Source organism: Sprattus sprattus (genome assembly GCF_963457725.1).
Source record: "Sprattus sprattus genome assembly, chromosome: 9".
NCBI classification, from domain to species: domain Eukaryota; kingdom Metazoa; phylum Chordata; class Actinopteri; order Clupeiformes; family Clupeidae; genus Sprattus; species Sprattus sprattus.
The window spans coordinates 20,070,265-20,088,251 of NC_137928.1; the positions used below are offsets into that span (position 1 = coordinate 20,070,265).

Sequence of the window (17,987 nt, forward strand, 5' to 3'; positions counted from 1 at the left end):
CGGCTTGTTTTTGGTTTTGTTTTGTTTGTTTGATTGATCGGAAAACCGTGTGGAGTCTACTATGGTGAACGCCACATCTAGCAGGGAGACCCTTGATGTGTACAGTGGAATATGGTATGGTTTCTATGTTGCCACTCTGACAGGGTCGCACCTCTAGGTGGGTATAGACACTGCTCTTTCACATCAACTGCTATTGGCAATTTCACCTTTGTCTGCAACTCTGTTGAATTCTGGAACATGCAGCTCTTGTCTAGTCTAGACATTTTTTGACAAGCTTTTGTGTAATTTGAGGGCTCAGAATGGAAGGTAGTGACATGTGACTGGCGTGCATCAGTATCTATTCCTGTATTTTTTCTGTGGAATTGTTTCTCCTCTAGCCAACCTTTTTGTGGGGGGAATAACAGAACCTTTATTTTACTCTTTCAAACCCATCAGAGCGCGAACCAATGCTAACGCTTTGGTATACTGCGAGTTTGCTCTCTGAAGCAACCCTGTTATTTCAGTCCAGCCGCAGGCGTGCTGCAGTCTATGGTTGAGCCTGTCAGGCCCTAGCAGACAGAGATATAGACACAGGGCAAAACAAATGGGACAGAAACACATTGTGTGATGGCCACGGCAGAGGCCTTCGTTCTAGGGGATGTCATGTTCGATAACTTCAAGGTATGTGTGCTGAATGTCCACCTGTCCAGAGGCAGTGTTGCCAAATCGCATCAGAAAATCAGAAACTGATGGTCTTTAGCGTAGGACGAAGTGGTGTGTGTGGTAACCGAATGGCATCGTTTGCAACCGATGAACGATGGCCCTGCGCTGATCCATACTGTAGGTAATGAGTTTTATAGATCAGTAGTCACTCTGCGATGCACCCGGTCATGAATAATGCCCAACTAGATGAGACCAGTCTTATTTCCCCAGCTAGGCTTTTATCGCTGAGCTAGTCATTGCCTGTTCCCTCCATCTAATCGCGACAGCAGTCATTTATTACCCGTAGCAGCCAACACATTTGGTTTAAAACACACATTTATTGGAGTTCCGCTTATATTGTGAAACGCTAAAGGGAGAATGGGCTAGCTGTTAAATATTTGTTGCCGCACGAGGTTAAGGCACACTAACCCTGTGAATGGAGAGGGACATAAAAAACCTGCTCCTTTATTCTGTGTTCTTGTTAATTATTCATGTTCCTGGTATTATTTCTGAACTGGTCTCTCTATCTAACTCTCTCTCTCTCTCTCTCTCTCTCTCTCTCTCTCTCTGCACCACCCTTTAAATATCAGTCTGAATCATTGATTCGGTGCTTCCTGGTCAGCCTGTGCTGCTGTACTTTTTGACCCCTAGCATCCTCTTTTGTACTGCTTCCTCTTTTTCGCATTCTTTTTTATTCTTTTCTGTTTATTGACTGAAACAGAGAGTGAAAGGGTGACAGAGAAAATGATAGTAGGTATGCTTAGTCCACTACCAGGGAAACAAGCATCCACATTTGCATATATTGCTGGTGAAATCGCCCAGGTTTTTTCGTTCCACCAAGGTCGCTCCAAACTCAAAGCCCCTAAAGCTCTTGGCCCCTTGAGATAGAAAGTGGTGGGAAAGTCCTGGGCAATCCCCTCAACCTTTCACTGCAACAAACGGTGGCCTCAACTCTCCCCAATAAGCCCCAGTACAGCCCCTCGTGCTCACATTTACTGTTAACACCAGCCTCTGGAAATGTAGCCTCCTTTGAAGACCTCATCTTTACCCATTTGTTTGTCTGTTTGTTTGTGTACAGAAACGTACCTGATTTTTGTCTGTTTTGACACTGACCTGATGCGTTTCTGACTCAAATATATGGGAGGGAACTGTAGTCCTTGCAATCCTATTAGGCCTAAGCTGAGGATTACGGTGATGAAAGGGTAGTCGACCAAAGGGCTTCTTACCCCCCCCTCCACTCCACACTCTATATAGTGCTGTTCTCTAGGTGTTCAGAGTTGAGTCAGGCTTTCACCTAGCTGAGCTGCTGCCCACAAGGCTATTATATAAAAGCCCATAAGATGTAAGCAAGATAATACAAATATTCGCTAACTGTCTAAATGGCTTAGTTTTTCTTTTTTTGGACTGACAAATTGTACAGGAAGAACACACACCCATACATTCATACATTGTTATTGTTAATCACATTGTTATTGAGACATCTCAGCCATCCGCTGCGCATAACGAAAAACACAAGGTACTATGTTCTCACTGTGTGACCATGATTGAAGTCATTATTCATGTTTTCAATGCTTCTCCCACTCCTCTGCCCCTGCAGTAGAAGAATCGGACATCATTGACTTGGAGAAGCGCTACTGGCTGTTGAAGGCTCAGTCGCGGACGGGTCGCTTCGATTTGGAAACCTTTGCTCCACTGGTCTCACCTCCCATTCACGCATCGCTTAGTGAAGGTAATGCAATATGCATTGGGCTGGAGTTTGAAAGGGGGAAGCTGCCTTCCTGACAGACTTGCCCAATGTTCACATTAACAGGTCTTGGCAGGTCACCGACAGGCTGGCAGGCAGGCAGTCGCCTCACACAGTGGACATGAGGGGCATATTTTTTATCTCAACCCACAGGATGTTCAAATAGTGACTGTCAGTTAAAAAAAAAGTGTTGTACTGCCAAAATGTTATTTAACTGGGAATCTTTCAACATACTTTTCAAGAACAGAACAAAAATGCACAGTCATTATAGTCTTTCTTATACATAGTGCTTTGTGCTATGTTTTTCCATTATTTCCGAATCTCAGAGAGATTATTATCAAGGAATAATTGGATTCTCTGGGTTAACATTTTCTTCCAACATAATTTTTCGTCTTTCTCCTCTGTTCTGGCAGGCCTGTTCCACGCCTTTGATGAGAACCGGGACAATCACATCGACTTCAAGGAGATCTCGTGTGGCTTGTCTGCATGCTGCCGGGGGCCCGTGGCTGAGAGACAGAAGTGTAAGGGCACTATGCAATTCCCTGCACGCATTTGAAGAGACCACTTAGCAAGGCGCTGCATGTTATCTGTGGCCCTTTATTTTGCTCAGACTTTGTGTGTGTGTGTGTGTGTGTGTGTGTGTGTGTGTGTGTGTGTGTGTGTGTGTGTGTGTGTGTGCGTGTGCGTGCACATGGTATCAGATTCATAGATGCTGTGTAGTCGGTGGTATTTGAATAACCATTGGTGCAATGCCACACAAAGCCACAAAAAGCAATGTGAAAATCATCAAGTAACTGTCAACGTGTAATTGTTATATGTATTAAACATATAGCAGTGTTTATTTTACTCCTCTTATGAATAATATCTCTCCCTTCCCCTCCACATTTCCCTCATTCTTTCTCTCCTTCTCTTTCCAACCCCAGTCTGTTTTAAGGTGTTCGATGTGGACCGCGATGGCATCCTGTCGAGACAGGAGGTGCAGGACATGGTGGTGGCCCTGCAGGAGGTGTGGAAGGACAACCGCACGGACACCCTCCCTGTGAGTAGCACTGGGGCACCGGGGCCGAGTAGCAAGATGGCTGCCTCCTGGAGAGATCTCATTATTGTCACACAGCAGTATACTTTTCCTGGATCCAAGTCATTTTATTAGTCAGCAGTGAAGCTGTCTGAACTATGCCATTCTCTCTTCTTCCTCTTTTTTTTGCAACAACCACCGAAGCCAATCCCAGTGTTGCATGACCTATGAACAACATTTCACATTTCAGAATATATCTTACTATCTTCAAAGGAGAAGGTTTAAAAAAAAAAAAAGTCTGCAGTACTTGGGGAGACCCTTGAAATTCAGCAAAGCTCTCGAACGGCACTTTTTTTTTTTAGCCTTTCGGAATTTTAATTACTTTGTCGAAGTAAATCTGCGGTTTCTCTGCCGCTCCGTCAGCATGCATTCAGTCTCCATCGCTCTCAGTAGAGCTCGGCTCCAGGAGGCAGCGGGCGAAATTGATGTTTCCCTCGGGGGTCGGAGGGGATTGTGTACACGATGATGAGGAAATAATCCTATATGAACCCGGTCTAGAGCAACTTAACTGACAATGCACGAGCTCATTTCGTTTTTATTGACTGTTTGTGGTTTCATCTCTTTCCCTCCCTTCCCTCTCATTACCTAGGAACTGCTTGCCAACGTGTCAGACATAGTAGAGGCCATCCTGAAGATGCACGACACGACAAAGGTGATAAACTTGTCTTCCCCGTGTGTACGCGAGGTCGGCCGCTGTCATGGGTCCTTGTCATTTGTCACGTCACTGACGCCTCCATTACTGTGCTCTTGCAGATGGGCCACCTGACTCTGGAAGACTACCAGATCTGGAGTGTGAAGAGTGCCCTTGCCAATGAGTTCCTCAACCTGCTATTTCAGGTCAGACCTCTGACTCCCTGGGCCGTTAATTACAGATGCATAGGCAGTTTATAAGATACATGTACCGTGCACAAGTGAAAGGACAAATACACACTTTTTACATTTTCTTTTTACACTTGTGTGAGTATTGGTGTCATCAAATATAAGAGTGTGTGTATATATATATACACACACACACACACACACACACACACACACACACACACACACACAAACAAATATCTTTGTCTTTACATTCCTGCTTCTTTTTGGTTATGAAACACACAGGTGTGCCACATAGTGCTGGGTCTGAGACCGGCCACACCAGAGGAGGAGGGACAGATCATCAGGTGGGTCATCGTCTGCCACTGAGTCACATATACTCTTGAGCTATACTCTTTTTTAAACAAGTCACATTGTGGTTAGTGGTTACATTTTAACAGATAACGTCTTTATCTGTGTCGTATGGGAGATTTTATGTCAGAAGAGCATAACTTTGTAATGACATGTCATGTTGGGAAGAAGGTCAAAAACACTGCGGATATGCTACATTGCTATGCAAAAACACCAAATGCTAGTTGCTATGTGAGGTCATAAAATACCCTCAGAGGTCGTTTGAGGACAGCAGGCATTCAGCCTAAGCTCTTTCAGTAGTGTATGCCTGATAAGGACAAGAGCCCTGAAGTCCAAGTTGGCTGATCAGGCAGCCTGGTAGCTGTTTAATGTGATTGCACTGGGCTGATGGGCTCTGTGTTGTGTGCTGTGCTGTGTGTTTGCAGGGGCTGGCTGGAGAGGGAGAGTAGGCATGGGTTACACATGAGCCAGAACTGGTTCCTCATCTCCATGCAATGGTGGCAGCAGTGGAAAGACTATGTCAAATATGTGAGTACCAGAGTCCAAGAGAGCAGAGGTCAGAGTCTGAGCGAGAGATGGAGGAAGTGAAACGAGAATGGATGAGAACTTCTTTTCTCTCTATCTCTGTCTCTGTCTGTTTCCTCATGTTCTGGGTAAACATGCATACACTCTCTGAAATATGAACCATCTTGGAGAGGAAATCTCTCTCTCTTTCTCTCTCACTCTCTCTCACTCTCTCTCACTCTCTCTCTCATATTCTGAGCTTGTACATTGAGATGTACCCCGTCATGGGAATGCACATCTGTGGCGCTCTACAGTGTAAATATGTGGGAGGTTCATTTCTTTCTTTGCTCTCGTTCTCTCCAGGACAACAACAAGGCCATTGTGGTGGAGCAGCCCTCCATCCTGGGCGTGGGGAGGAGGAGTCCCCAGTCGTGCGCCAGCATGGAGCCCATCCCCAGCCCCTCTCGAGCGGGCTACAGCAACGGCACCGGGGTCACCAGGTCCTCCAGCTCCTCGGGGGAGAAATCGCCTGACAACATCTCCAGCGCGTCAGAGGCCGCTGAGAGCCCCAACGCCAGTGAGTGGGTGGCGAAGGCTCAGAGGCGGTGGTCGTCTCGTATGAAGACTATAGCCCTGTGTTTGAATAGGCCACAGTGCACATGACTAGCAACAGGCATGAATTGTCCAGATTCAGATAGACTGTAGTAAATCGTGTAGAATAACTGTAGTTTTTCGTGTTACCCAGCTGGATTTGACTACAGGGTTTGTGTACAGGTTCTTGTTCCTCATATTTGTCGTCCATCTTCTAAGAAATGCTGGCATCACTGTTTGAGCGTGTGAAAAGTGTATTCCCTCATCTGTGGTCTGCCACAGTCATCTCACTGTCACATGTCACTTCCTACTCAGGTCTGATCCCTCACATGACCTCGTCGGCCACGGAGCTGTGCTTCGCCCGGCAGCACAACGCCTCGGACAACAACAACCAGTGCTTCTCCAGCGCCAACGGCAACCTGTCCTCTCACCTCACCATGCAGAGACCCGGAGCCATCGACAACCAGCCACTAGTCCTCACCGAACCTATGAAGGTCTGTGTCTGTGTGTCTGTGTGTCTGTGTGTGTCTGTGTGTCTGTGTGTCTGTGTGTCTGTGTGTCTGTGTGTCTGTGTGTCTGTGTGTGTGTGTGTGTGTACTTGATGGCCATCTCACCACATTCGCACCGCCATCATAATTTCCCTATGGACTTACTGGGCCATCACAATTGGTACCGTAACCTGTTCAGAGCATTTTAAGCCCCTTTAGAGATATGCAGGTCTGCTTATGGGCTGCACTGCACTGGAAAAGAAGACTACTGGGAACCATAGGTTGAACCAGTGGTGGGCTGCTGCTGGCAGACCTGCAATAAAACTTGTCTGATTTGCAGAAAAAGATGCAAGCTCCTCATTCCGATTCTGAGTCAGGCTCACGGGCAGCTTCAGCCCAGTAGGACATCACAACGGTGCCGTTGTATTTTGGTCCTCTCAGAGAGTTGTCATGCAGTTTCAGGGCCGGCTCTGATTTCGCACCAGACACCTCCACACTGGCGCCCTGCGCTCTCGCTCGCTCTCCCTCCTGGAGCTGCATCTGTTGGACAGTCTACGTGCTGCTATAGTCAGAGTTCTCTCCAAAGAGCCAGAGAGGACAGTGCATCATTAGGTGAGGCCTTATCTCTGACATCTGAGAAGGCCAGAGTGATGAGTTTGACTTTGTCCCCCTCCTCTCACTCTCACTCTCTGTCTCGCCCTCCCTCCCTCTCTCTCTATCTCCCTATCTCTCTCCCCTCCCCTCTCTCTCTCTCTCTCTCTCCCCCTCTCTCCTGACAGGCTCCAACACTAACCATGGAGGGTGGGCGTCTGAAAAGATCCCCGCAGCTGACGCCGGGCCGGGACTTTGAGACCGTGCCAGAGCCCGTGTGGAGGGCGCTCTACCACTGGTACGGTGCCAACCTCAGCCTGCCACGACCGGTACGTCTGTGCACACACACAAACACACACACACCAACCCCTGATCCCAGACCTGTCCGAGCACACAGTCATCAATCGTTTAATCGGAGGACACATTTTCACAGCACCAAAGCTATGGTAGCTTGTGAAAACAGCTTTCCACAATAGCTTTAGGTTCTGTCGAGTGATTGGCAAGCTTAGTGGGTCATCGGTTGTGTGCCATTGCCCTCGTGGTTAGGGGTAATTGAGGCTTAAGCGACCTGCATTAAGCCCTGTGGTTTAATGATGTGTTATGCTCCAGCAGGTAGGCCTTACCCTCCCAGTCTAGTTATGGCCTTGGCCTGATTAGACAGTGTTGTTTATAGACTCTGTGTTAGTTACAGAACGTTTATGGCGCATGTCCAACCATCCTGCTTTGCTCCACCACACTCTCCCACAGGTCATCCAGCACACCAAGACAGGCCAGCCAGAGCTGGAGCTCTTCCCCCGCTACCTGCTCTTCCTGCGTCAGCAGCCAGCTACGCGCACCCCCCAGTCCAACATCTGGGTGAACATGGGTATGACCAGCCTGCGAATGTTCCCAGAGCACTTACCCCGAGGTAACGTAAGCCTGCAGCAAGAAGGAGGCCCCGCCACCCTCCTCTTCCTCCTCCTCATCTTCCTCTCGCTCCTACTCCCCTGCTTCACCGTGAAGCCCAGTGCTCCTAATCATCTAAAACCACTACTGACCGGACCTGCGAGCAAATCGCCCCGGGATCTCTGACCAAGCCACCCCACCCCACCCCTACCGCCAAACGGGTCGATTAAAGATTCACAACTCCGAACCTGATCCCGGCCGCCCATTTCTGTCCGCACGAGTGCCTGCCTGACATCCAGCAGCCGTCATCTCGGCAACAATCACTCTTGAGTTGACATCTGGGCTCTGAGATCACGTGCTGTATTGTGCACCGTCAAAGTAGATTTGAGTAGGCAGAGAGAGATAGAGGGTGAGTCACGGGCCTCTCAGGCAATTTAATAATGCTGCTCTGAGCCCACTGCATGTGTGGGTGGAGAACATTAGCGGTTCAGGCTAATCTGATTTGGGGGGCTATCTCAATGTCTGGAGGCTGTGAATCAGTGAGACCGTGTTGGGAGGGTGCTCTGTTCCCTCTGCTATCTCGTTCTCGTTCTCATTCTAGTTCTCGTTCTCTTTCTCTTTCTCTCTCTCTTTCTCTCTCCCGTACCCTGTGGTCAGGTTGAAGGGGGCAGAGGGAGGGGTTCACTGAAGGGATGTCAACTCAGGGTGGTCCGAGTGTTGTTACCCAGTGCTGAGGGACGGCAGTGCGGACACAAATGGCTATCACTTTTTTCGCTCTGATGTTTGTTTTTTTTCCTTTTCTTAATCTATAATCAAACTCAAACAATTGGTGGGTTTCCTACTGGAGGTGGAGACTAATATTGATTATTTGTGTGAAAATCATCCTCTTCCCCGAGTTGATTTATTTCCACCTTTTGCCCTTTCTTGCTGCTACCTTACAACTAATCCTCAGCTTTTGAAAAGTGCAACCAATGTCCTGTTTTTCTAATGTGCTTTTTTTTAAATATGACTTCAAAGTCAAATGATTAATTCCACATTTTTGTCTTGCTTTAGAATAGAATAGTACAGAGGTAGGTAGAAAGACATAGTAGCATAGAGAGATGGATTGGGTTTATAACTAAGGAAAGGCTTCTCAGACTGTGCTATATGACTATGACCAGAACAGATTTTGGATTACAACATCCAGTGAGTTTCTGTTATAACCATAACATGGCTAGATACAGCACCTGGGAGGTCTCGCCAGAATGTTATCTTTGCAGCTCTAATCTGGAGTGTTTCTCAGTGGGTTTGTTCACCCCTCATCCATGCACATTCCCTTCGTCTAAGCATGCGTAGAAATATCGTAGTCAGACAAATATCGTTTGCCCTCCCTTCCCCCCGGTTCCTCCCTGCAGGTAACGTCCCCTCTCCTAACGCCCCTCTGAAGCGCGTGCTGGCCTACACGGGCTGCTTCAGCAGGATGGGCACCATCAAGGACATCCACGAGTACCTGTCCCAGCGGCTGCGCATTAAGGACGAGGACATGAGGCTCTGGCTTTACAACAACGAGGTCAGGGGACACTGCTGTTTGTTTGACACTGACTGACTGAATAGCATGGATGGTTTTTGATTATTGATTGATTATATTGTTTCATTTTCACAAAATGTAGTAATATTTATAATAATATACTTTAGATTATAAAGTATATTATCCTATATCATATTTATCATGGCTATCTGAATCCATGACATTTTAATTAAAACCACAAAGCCCTGTGGCTTATTAAATGTTCTTATGTTGGTCCTTCACTAGTCCTTAAAAGCCTGGTTTGATGAGAGACGGATCTGTCACGGTGTAAATTGGGAGCACGAGGGTCATGAAGCCGAAATGAAATTCTACCTAGACTAAAAGACAGCGTTCGATGAGAAGCGACTAAACGGCTAAATGCATTTTTCATGTGTTTGAACAGAATTACCTCACCCTCCTGGACGATGAAGATCACACACTAGAAAGTCTGAAGATTCAAGACGACCAGCACTTAGTAATTGAAGGTTTGCCCACCTGTCTCTTTGTCCCTGCTACCGTGATTAATTAAAGTTTTATCTCCAGCAAACTGGGGCTTGTGGTGCTCTGTAGATAAAATGGCAAATCTAGCATAAAACAAGAATGAATGATCTTTTTTAGTATAAGGGGGGACACTAAGGAAATGAACTGTTAAAAGAAATATAATCTCTTTCCTTCCAGTTCGGAACAAAGATATGAGCTGGCCAGAGGAAATGTCATTCATTGCCAACAGCAGTAAAATCGACCGACACAAAGGTAATGACAACACTGCAGGAAGTAGAACTATCATTACCACAGAAATCCCTGCTCTCTTCATCATTTGACCAAATGTTCACTTCTAAATGAGTCTGTACTCTTCTTCCATTACTGCACCATGTCAAAATGAATGAAAGCAGAAGGTATGCTAATGCCTACCTCTACCTGTAGCACAATTTGTAGAACTAGATTCTAGATATTAGATTAAATATTAAAAGCTAATTTAGTTTGTGCTGCTTTGTGAGTGATTTGCTAAGCAGTTTAGGCATTACAAAGTGGACATAGCCTTCAGTGACTCGAAGTTCATCCGCTTGTAAAATTGTGAAATCACGATAGTGTTGACATATCCGAATAACGAGCTGACGTAATTCATTGACAGTCTATGATCTGTGAAAGTTCAACAACTGTGATTCAGAGTAGCCTCTGGCTGGACACACTCCAACACATCAATACACACCATAAATCAACACATTGATCTTGGAAGTGTGGATTAAGTCATTTCCACAAGCCCTTTGTGTGTGAGTGTCAGCCTGTGCGTACGTGCAAGGTGTACGTTTGTGTGTGTACATGTATGTGTGTGTGTACGTGTGTGTGACTCCGGCTGAAATGTAGCAATGGTGGCCATATGCGTGTGGGCAGTATTTTCTCTCCTTATTTATTACAGCATTTTGCAAGTGCTTGTTGAACAGCCATTTTAATGAAGGTCTTTCTTCTTCCTCCTCCTCCTCCTCCCCTTCCTCCTCCTCTGCCCATAGTCCCCACAGAGAAGGGTGCCACTGGTCTGAGCAACCTAGGCAACACGTGTTTCATGAACTCCAGCATCCAGTGTGTGAGCAACACCAAGCCCCTCACGGACTACTTCATCTCAGGGAGGCATCTCTACGAGCTCAACAGGTCAGAGGTCACCACAAATCAAGCAACCTTCTACCAGACTTTTGGCACAACTGAATGTGTTCTGCCGCATACATGTAAAAACAATCTGTGGAAGGCCAGGTGTTGAAATGAGTTTGTACAATACTGTGCAAAAGTTTTAGGCATGTCTGACACAATGCTATGGGGGATGTGAGAATGCTTTAAATTACATGAATTGTTTTACTTAATCAACAACGTACAAAGTATATACAATGTGTAAAGGAAAGAAGTGGCCTCTATGCACATATGAAGAGGATGAGTGGTGTGCTCAGCAGTACTGGTTTGATCTGTCTGCACAGAACCAATCCCATTGGAATGCGTGGTCACATGGCAAAATGCTACGGGGATTTGGTCCAGGAGCTGTGGAGCGGAACGCAGAAGAATGTGGCGCCCTTGAAGCTCAGGGTAAGGGGTTAAACTCGCACTCTCTGTTTCTCTCTCTCTCTCTCTCTCCCCCCCCCCATTCGCTCGCTCTCTCTACAGGTCACACTCTAGGATTAGTGTGTTTAATCACCAAACATTTGTCCCCCCTCTCTTTGTTTATTCAGTGGACGATAGCAAAGTATGCCCCGCGATTCAACGGCTTCCAGCAGCAGGACTCCCAGGAGCTGCTGGCCTTCCTGCTGGACGGCCTCCACGAGGACCTGAACCGCGTGCACGAGAAGCCCTACGTGGAGCTGAAGGACAGCGACTTACGGCCCGACTTCGAGGTGGCCTCAGAGGTCAGCAATGTGTCCCACAATGCATTGTGCCATGTCAGGCATTTGGTGGACTCAAGTAAAGTAGCTAATGTTTTGTTTATCCACTCTAGTGTAAGCAGCACAGAGAGTAGCTCCGGGAAGATCTCTGTTAAGCAGCCTTTTAAGACTACTTAGAAAGATATTGATGTCCTACTGGTAATGAAATGAAGGGGGGAACAAGGCAGTGAGATGCCCTCCATTAGTCAGTGCCTATACTTCTGGGGACCAATAAGGTGAAACTGCTTGGTGTAACAGGACTGGGATTGATGTTCCTCAGGAATGTTCTCACACTGTGGTGTTCACAGGCGTGGGATAACCACCTGAGGAGGAACCGTTCCATCGTGGTGGACTTGTTCCACGGCCAGCTCAAGTCCCAGGTCAAGTGTAAGACCTGTGGTCACATCAGTGCCCGATTCGACCCCTTTAACTTCCTGTCCCTGCCCCTGCCTATGGACAGCTCCATGCACTTAGAAATCACAGGTGAGGAGAATCCGTCACCATGTTGATACTTCAGCTCTTCACTAAAAACCTCAGATTAAGTAGAGGGTGGGAAATGGACAATTTCTGATTCATGATGTGGAACTGCAACCTATTTTAGTAAAGTATTTAGTGATCTTACTAGAAAGCTAAAAGAGCACTGTGTTCTGTAAAACAGTGAACATGCACTAGGTATTGGTTTTTATGGTATAAAAAAAAACATAAAACAATAATGTATGTGAAAATAGGATGTAAGTTACATCCCTAAAAAGGGGACATACAGTATAGCCAAGTTCCCCTCTACAAGTTTAGGAACAAGCTCACTGTATTGTCCTTTTTTTGGGTGTAGTGATCAAGCTGGACGGCTCGACTCCAGTGCGGTATGGCCTGCGTCTCAACATGGACGAGAAATACACAGGCCTGAAGAAGCAACTGAGCGAGCTGTGTGGACTCAAGCCAGAGCAGATCCTGCTGGCCGAGGTCCACAACTCCAACGTCAGGGTAAGCAAAGCGCCCTCTAGGGGTGAAGCCTGCATATAAACAACAATGTTAGATGGTCCTTTCTTTGTATGCTTATGTTTGTGGTACACTGATGTGGTTTGAACATATGTGTGAGCTAAGCACCATGCTTGGACTGGAATGGCACTTTAAAATGTGCTGGATAGTGAATGCAATCCAGCCAAATTGTGAACTGAAATTTTATGCTGAAAGTTTCCTTAGGATTGGTAATTTAATTCAATTAAATTTTAATTAAAAACAAAACAATAAAATAAAATTGTCTCAAGGCGTTTTACAGAGCCCAGGGTCGGAACCCTGTAGACATTAGGATCGATAACCCTCTCACGCCTGTTTGTATTTTTGTTGTAGAACTTTCCACAGGACAATCAGAAGGTGCGTTTGTCTGTGAACGGCTTCCTCTGTGCGTTCGAGATCCCGGTCCCAGGGTCACCTACCTCGGTCACCTGCCCCACACAATCAGGTGAGAACAGCTGGAGTGATGTGCCTCTGTCCATCCATGTCTTAAAGTTGTCTTCCCGTTTCCACAGTTCAGTCACAAAATTGTCTGTATGTGTGATCTGTGTTTGTGGGAACTTTGCAGAAAGCACACCCACCGCCAAAGGAACCGCTGCTAACGGTCACATTGGGATACCCAGTCTGATCCCCAACGGAATGCCAAGCACGGTGGTGCCATACACCCAAGAGAAACCCCTTCCCAATGGCATTCCCAACGGACACGCAGTGGCAGTCCAGGACAGCCCCTTCATCGGTTACATCATCGCCATGCACAGGAAGATGGTAAGCAGTGAGCAAGGCATTATGGGAGATGGGCAGAGAGGGGTGAAAGCCACGAAGGGTTTCCGTTGTAGCTAATGGAGATTGGCTAATAGAGATAGACAGAGGGATGTCGTTACATGGAACTCACTGAAGTTGAAACTAAACAGGAATCTGTAACTTTGTCTGTACTTGGGGAATGCATACGATCTTTTTGCAAAGGGACAATTTAACTGGAAAGTGACTGTTTAAGTTGTTCTCTCACGACCTCTAATATAATACATTCAAAAGCAGTCATTGGAGGTGAAAATTCTTCTTTTCGTCACTCCCAACACACTGCTCCCGAGAATTCCCCGACTGTCTGTCGAAACAGTCAGCTCAATTTAACAATTTGCACTCCAGAGTGTATTTTCTATACTAGAATATGAAGGAAAGCTAAGATTAGATATAGTCTGACGGCTCTAGCCTCGTCACCAAACATTTGGAGTCTGGCTCAGCAGTGCCAGACGAAGATTGAATGGTGGCAGTCCACCTGAAGTGGTACTCAGCTGTTTGTGTGTGTGTGTGTGTGTGTTTGTGTGTGTGTGTGTGTGTGTGTGTTGTGTGTGTGTGTGTGTGTGTGTGTGTGTGTGTGTGTGTGTGTGTGTGTGTGTGTGTGTGTGTGTGTGTGTGTGTGTGTGTGTGTGTGTGTGTGTGTGTGTGTGTGTGTGTGTGTGTGTTCGTTCGTATGTGTGTGTGTGTCCTCCCCCTCAGATGAGGACGGAGCTGTACTTCCTGTCGTCTCAGAAGAACCGGGCAAGTCTGTTTGGCATGCCGGTGATCGTGCCCTGCACGGTGCACACCAGCAAGAAGGACCTGTACGACGCAGTGTGGATCCAGGTGTCTCGGCTGGCCAGCCCACTGCCCCCTCAGGAGGCCAGCAACCACGCACAGGACTGGTAATGCCACACTCTTCACTTCTCATTGGACCCAGGGCTGGGCTTCACAATATGCATTATTATCAAATCTGCTTAGCAGTCATCAGAAATGAACAAGACATGTTTTACTGCATGGTCCAAGACCATCACAAATATGAGACGAAGAGCGAGCCCAGCGATGTTAAGTGACAGTGACAATATCAAGTTAATGTCATTGATACTGTGATATGCATTTCAATAAATCAGGGAGTGATGCGCATGTCATGAGTCCAACACTGCATTAAAGATGAATTCATTAAATTAATGAAAGTAAAATAGAGCCCTGCCCTTTCTGTGCTCTGCCATTTCACAGTGATGACAGCATGGGCTACCAGTACCCCTTCACCCTGCGCGTGGTGCAAAAGGATGGCCACTCCTGCGCCTGGTGCCCCTGGTACAGGTGAGTGCAAAGGACATTCATCACGCTGTGCCATGCTGTGCTGTGCTGTGCTGTGCTATGCTGAGCTCTGCAGCGCGTGGTCCATTGCCTACGTCGGCACACTGCTCTAATGCAGGGAGGATATGACTAATGAAAGCTGTGTGTGTGTGTGTGTGTGTGTGTGTGTGTGTGTGTGTGTGTGTGTGTGTGTGTGTGTGTGTTTGTGTGTGTGTGTACCAGGTTCTGCCGAGGCTGCATGGTGGACTGCTGCGAGGACAGGGCCTCCCTGGGGAACGCCTACATCGCAGTGGACTGGGACCCCACCGCCCTGCACCTCCGCTACCAGACCTCCCAGGAGAGGGTGAGAGACCGACACCACTGCGCTTTTCTGCAACACAAGCTGGAAGGGCACCTCACAAATCATGCTGCAGATTGTGTGTGTGTGTGTGTGGGTGTGTGTTTGAAGAGAGTCCTTACACACCACCTTACGGTGGATTACGTGTAAACATAAGTCTGTGGAAAAAAATACGTCCGAGAGAAAACACTGATAAGCAGAAGGTCATGGCGAAGGTTAAGATCTTGAGCTAATTTCCGCCGTCTTTATCAAAGCTTGAGCAAAGGTCAGCAAAGAATCCTTTCAGACTGCTGTCAAGCAGTGGCACTACATCTCTTCTAAACCCCCGTCATCTTGGGCACAAGTGACTCGGCCATGAATCGATTTCTCTCCCATCACCGGGAAATGATGTCACATCAAATGAACGATTAGTGATTTGTCCTGCCTCTCCCTTGGCTTGCCAACAGCCACCTGTCAATAACCTCTGCAGTATAGCCTCTGTTTCCTTCATAGTCATTTTATTAATAACTGCTCAATGATTGACAGTGTGATTCCACTTTCCCATTTGACTTCACTTCAGGGGTGGTCCGAATGCTATCATATTTTATGACACTCATAAAAACGACAAAAGATTAGATAGTAAACAAAAGACATAATGTATTTTTCTCCCTATCAAATTTCACTTATTTATATAAATATTTAGCTCTAGAATTACATTGATATATAAAGCAGTCTGCACCAGCAAAGCCTGTTGAATTATAGTGATTTGGAATTGTTAAGTCAGGCATTTTGAAAATCATTTGTAGACCAACCTCCTTTCCCTTGTTCCGGAATATTCTTCCAGAAAAGGAAATGGATAAAAGTGGCTAAAGCAAGCACAGAGAGTGTTGGATATTGTGCCTTACATGGGCTGGATGTTTTCAGTTCAGTAATTCTCTGACAGGTTGGCTGTACACAACTGCATCTGACCCAGTATCTCTCTCTTCTTTCCTCTCTCTTTCTCTCTCTACCTCTCTCTCTCCCTCTCCCTCCTTCCCTCTCTTTCTCCCCATCCCTCCCTTTTCCCCCGCCTCTTTCTCTGCCTCTCTGTATCCCCACTCTTTTCCTATCTCTGTCATCCCACCTCTCTCTTTATCTCTTGCTCTCTGTCCCTCTCTCTCCTTATCTCCCGTCCTCCCTCTACTCTCTCTCTCCTTCCCATCATTCATTTCTATCTCCCCTCCCCCACCCCGCCCCCCTGAGCAGATAGTGGAGGAGCACTCCAGCGTGGAGCAGAGTCGGCGGGCCCAGGCGGAGCCCATCAGCCTGGACAGCTGCCTGCGGGCCTTCACCAGCGAGGAGGAGCTGGGCGAGGATGAGCTGTACTACTGCTCCAAGTGCAAGACCCACCGGCTGGCCACCAAGAAGCTGGACCTCTGGAGACTGCCCCCCGTCCTGGTCAGCCCCCCCCGCATGTTAAAACGATGTGCACTAGTGTCTGTTTGAGTACTCAGGTTATTTTAATAAATGTGGTGATGCTCTTTGGCATTGGTGCATGTGGTTGACTGGACGCATCTGTTCTATTGAGACTCATGACTAGAATCATTGAATAAATTATCAATGTCCTGGCCTGTGGAGAATCTGAAGGAGGTCTTTATTTCTTCGCAATTTGCAGATAGTTCATTTGAAACGGTTCCAGTTCGTCAACGGACGGTGGATCAAGTCTCAGAAGATTGTAAAGTTCCCCAGGGAGGGCTTTGACCCTGCTGCCTTCCTAGCCCCGCGAGAGAAGAGCCTGCAGGAGGAAACCCACAGGGCAGCGGGGGCAGGAGGCACAGCCGCAGGCGACTCGTCCTCCTCGACTGCCAGCGTCTCCTCTGTCTCCACGAGCACCTTCAGCAGCCTGTCAAGCACACCCAAAGGTTTGTCTTACATCCCACCCCTTCACATTTCTGTGTCCTTATGACTGCTTGTTGTGGTCGGGAAAAGTCGGAGGTTCATCACCATGCCCTTTGGTGAAGTGAATTCTCCAGTGTGCTTGAATATTCCCTTTTTCCCTTTTTCCCTTTGCCAGTATTTCTTCACAGCATCTAACAAATGCATTCCATGCCCAATCATTAAGGCAAGACTTTGTTCTGCTTCTAATCACTTGACTATGAGCTAAATAACAGTTGGCAGCTTAGCCTTGCAAACAGCTTTTCCTAGTTACACGAGTCTAATGAAATGTACTCAAGCCTGGCTCTCTGTGAGAACCCCCCCCCCCCCCCCAGAGAACATCTTGTGCGAGTTCTTGTTCTTGTTTTAGTTCGCGTTGTGAGTTCTTGTTCTTGTGTTGTCCCCACTGCCGTAGCTTCCCCAGCACTGGCTCGCCGGGCGGGCAGCCCGCTGAAGGGCTCCAGTCCTGCTGGCAGCCCCAAGACCGGCGGGCGTAAGCAGGGCCGTCTGCGTCTGCCGCAGCTGGGCAGCCGGCACCGGCTCTCCAACAGCAAGGAGAACCTGGACAGCAGCAGCTTCAACATCACCAGTGGCAGTACAGATGGAAAGAGCAGCAGCAGCAACAAAGAGAGCAGCCCCGACCAGGAGACCAGCTCGGTAGCGGAGGTCGAGGCGGGGTCGGGGGCAGGCCAGGAAGAGGGGAGCGCGCTGGACTCCTGGTCGGAGGAAGCTTCTGGAAGCGAGAGCGAGGTCCTCGTGATGAATGGACTGGTGCCCGAGGGTGGCCATGCCAACGGCCATGCTGAGACCAACTCTGACACGGAGAGCGCTCTTCACCAAAGAGACGAAATATGCCTGCAGCCTGTATACAATTTGTATGCAACCTCGGTAGGTGTCACATATCCCCCTCTCTCTAATCTTTCTCTCTTGTTCTGTGTTTTGTGCTATTTTCACAGTTAAGGTGGTACTGTTCAT

General features: G+C 47.5%; 1 protein-coding gene across 1 annotated transcript in view; it reads left to right on the forward strand.

Moving 5' to 3' along the window:
- usp32 (ubiquitin specific peptidase 32) overlaps positions 1–17,987 on the forward strand; it is a gene marked incomplete at its 3' end in the record, with an annotated part of 37,430 nt that overhangs the window by 18,953 nt on the left and 490 nt on the right. The window contains exons 6-32 of the mRNA XM_080844727.1: positions 2,279–2,410; positions 2,839–2,946; positions 3,349–3,464; positions 4,090–4,152; positions 4,254–4,337; positions 4,605–4,666; positions 5,096–5,198; positions 5,538–5,751; positions 6,081–6,259; positions 7,033–7,173; positions 7,592–7,751; positions 9,124–9,278; positions 9,679–9,760; positions 9,954–10,028; positions 10,784–10,922; positions 11,240–11,345; positions 11,489–11,662; positions 11,986–12,160; positions 12,507–12,658; positions 13,025–13,136; positions 13,257–13,453; positions 14,183–14,367; positions 14,699–14,785; positions 15,005–15,125; positions 16,344–16,535; positions 16,753–16,999; positions 17,428–17,900. Of these exons, the coding sequence (XP_080700853.1) occupies positions 2,279–2,410; positions 2,839–2,946; positions 3,349–3,464; positions 4,090–4,152; positions 4,254–4,337; positions 4,605–4,666; positions 5,096–5,198; positions 5,538–5,751; positions 6,081–6,259; positions 7,033–7,173; positions 7,592–7,751; positions 9,124–9,278; positions 9,679–9,760; positions 9,954–10,028; positions 10,784–10,922; positions 11,240–11,345; positions 11,489–11,662; positions 11,986–12,160; positions 12,507–12,658; positions 13,025–13,136; positions 13,257–13,453; positions 14,183–14,367; positions 14,699–14,785; positions 15,005–15,125; positions 16,344–16,535; positions 16,753–16,999; positions 17,428–17,900 (4,034 nt within the window). The remainder of the gene's footprint in view (positions 1–2,278; positions 2,411–2,838; positions 2,947–3,348; positions 3,465–4,089; positions 4,153–4,253; positions 4,338–4,604; positions 4,667–5,095; positions 5,199–5,537; positions 5,752–6,080; positions 6,260–7,032; positions 7,174–7,591; positions 7,752–9,123; positions 9,279–9,678; positions 9,761–9,953; positions 10,029–10,783; positions 10,923–11,239; positions 11,346–11,488; positions 11,663–11,985; positions 12,161–12,506; positions 12,659–13,024; positions 13,137–13,256; positions 13,454–14,182; positions 14,368–14,698; positions 14,786–15,004; positions 15,126–16,343; positions 16,536–16,752; positions 17,000–17,427; positions 17,901–17,987) is intronic.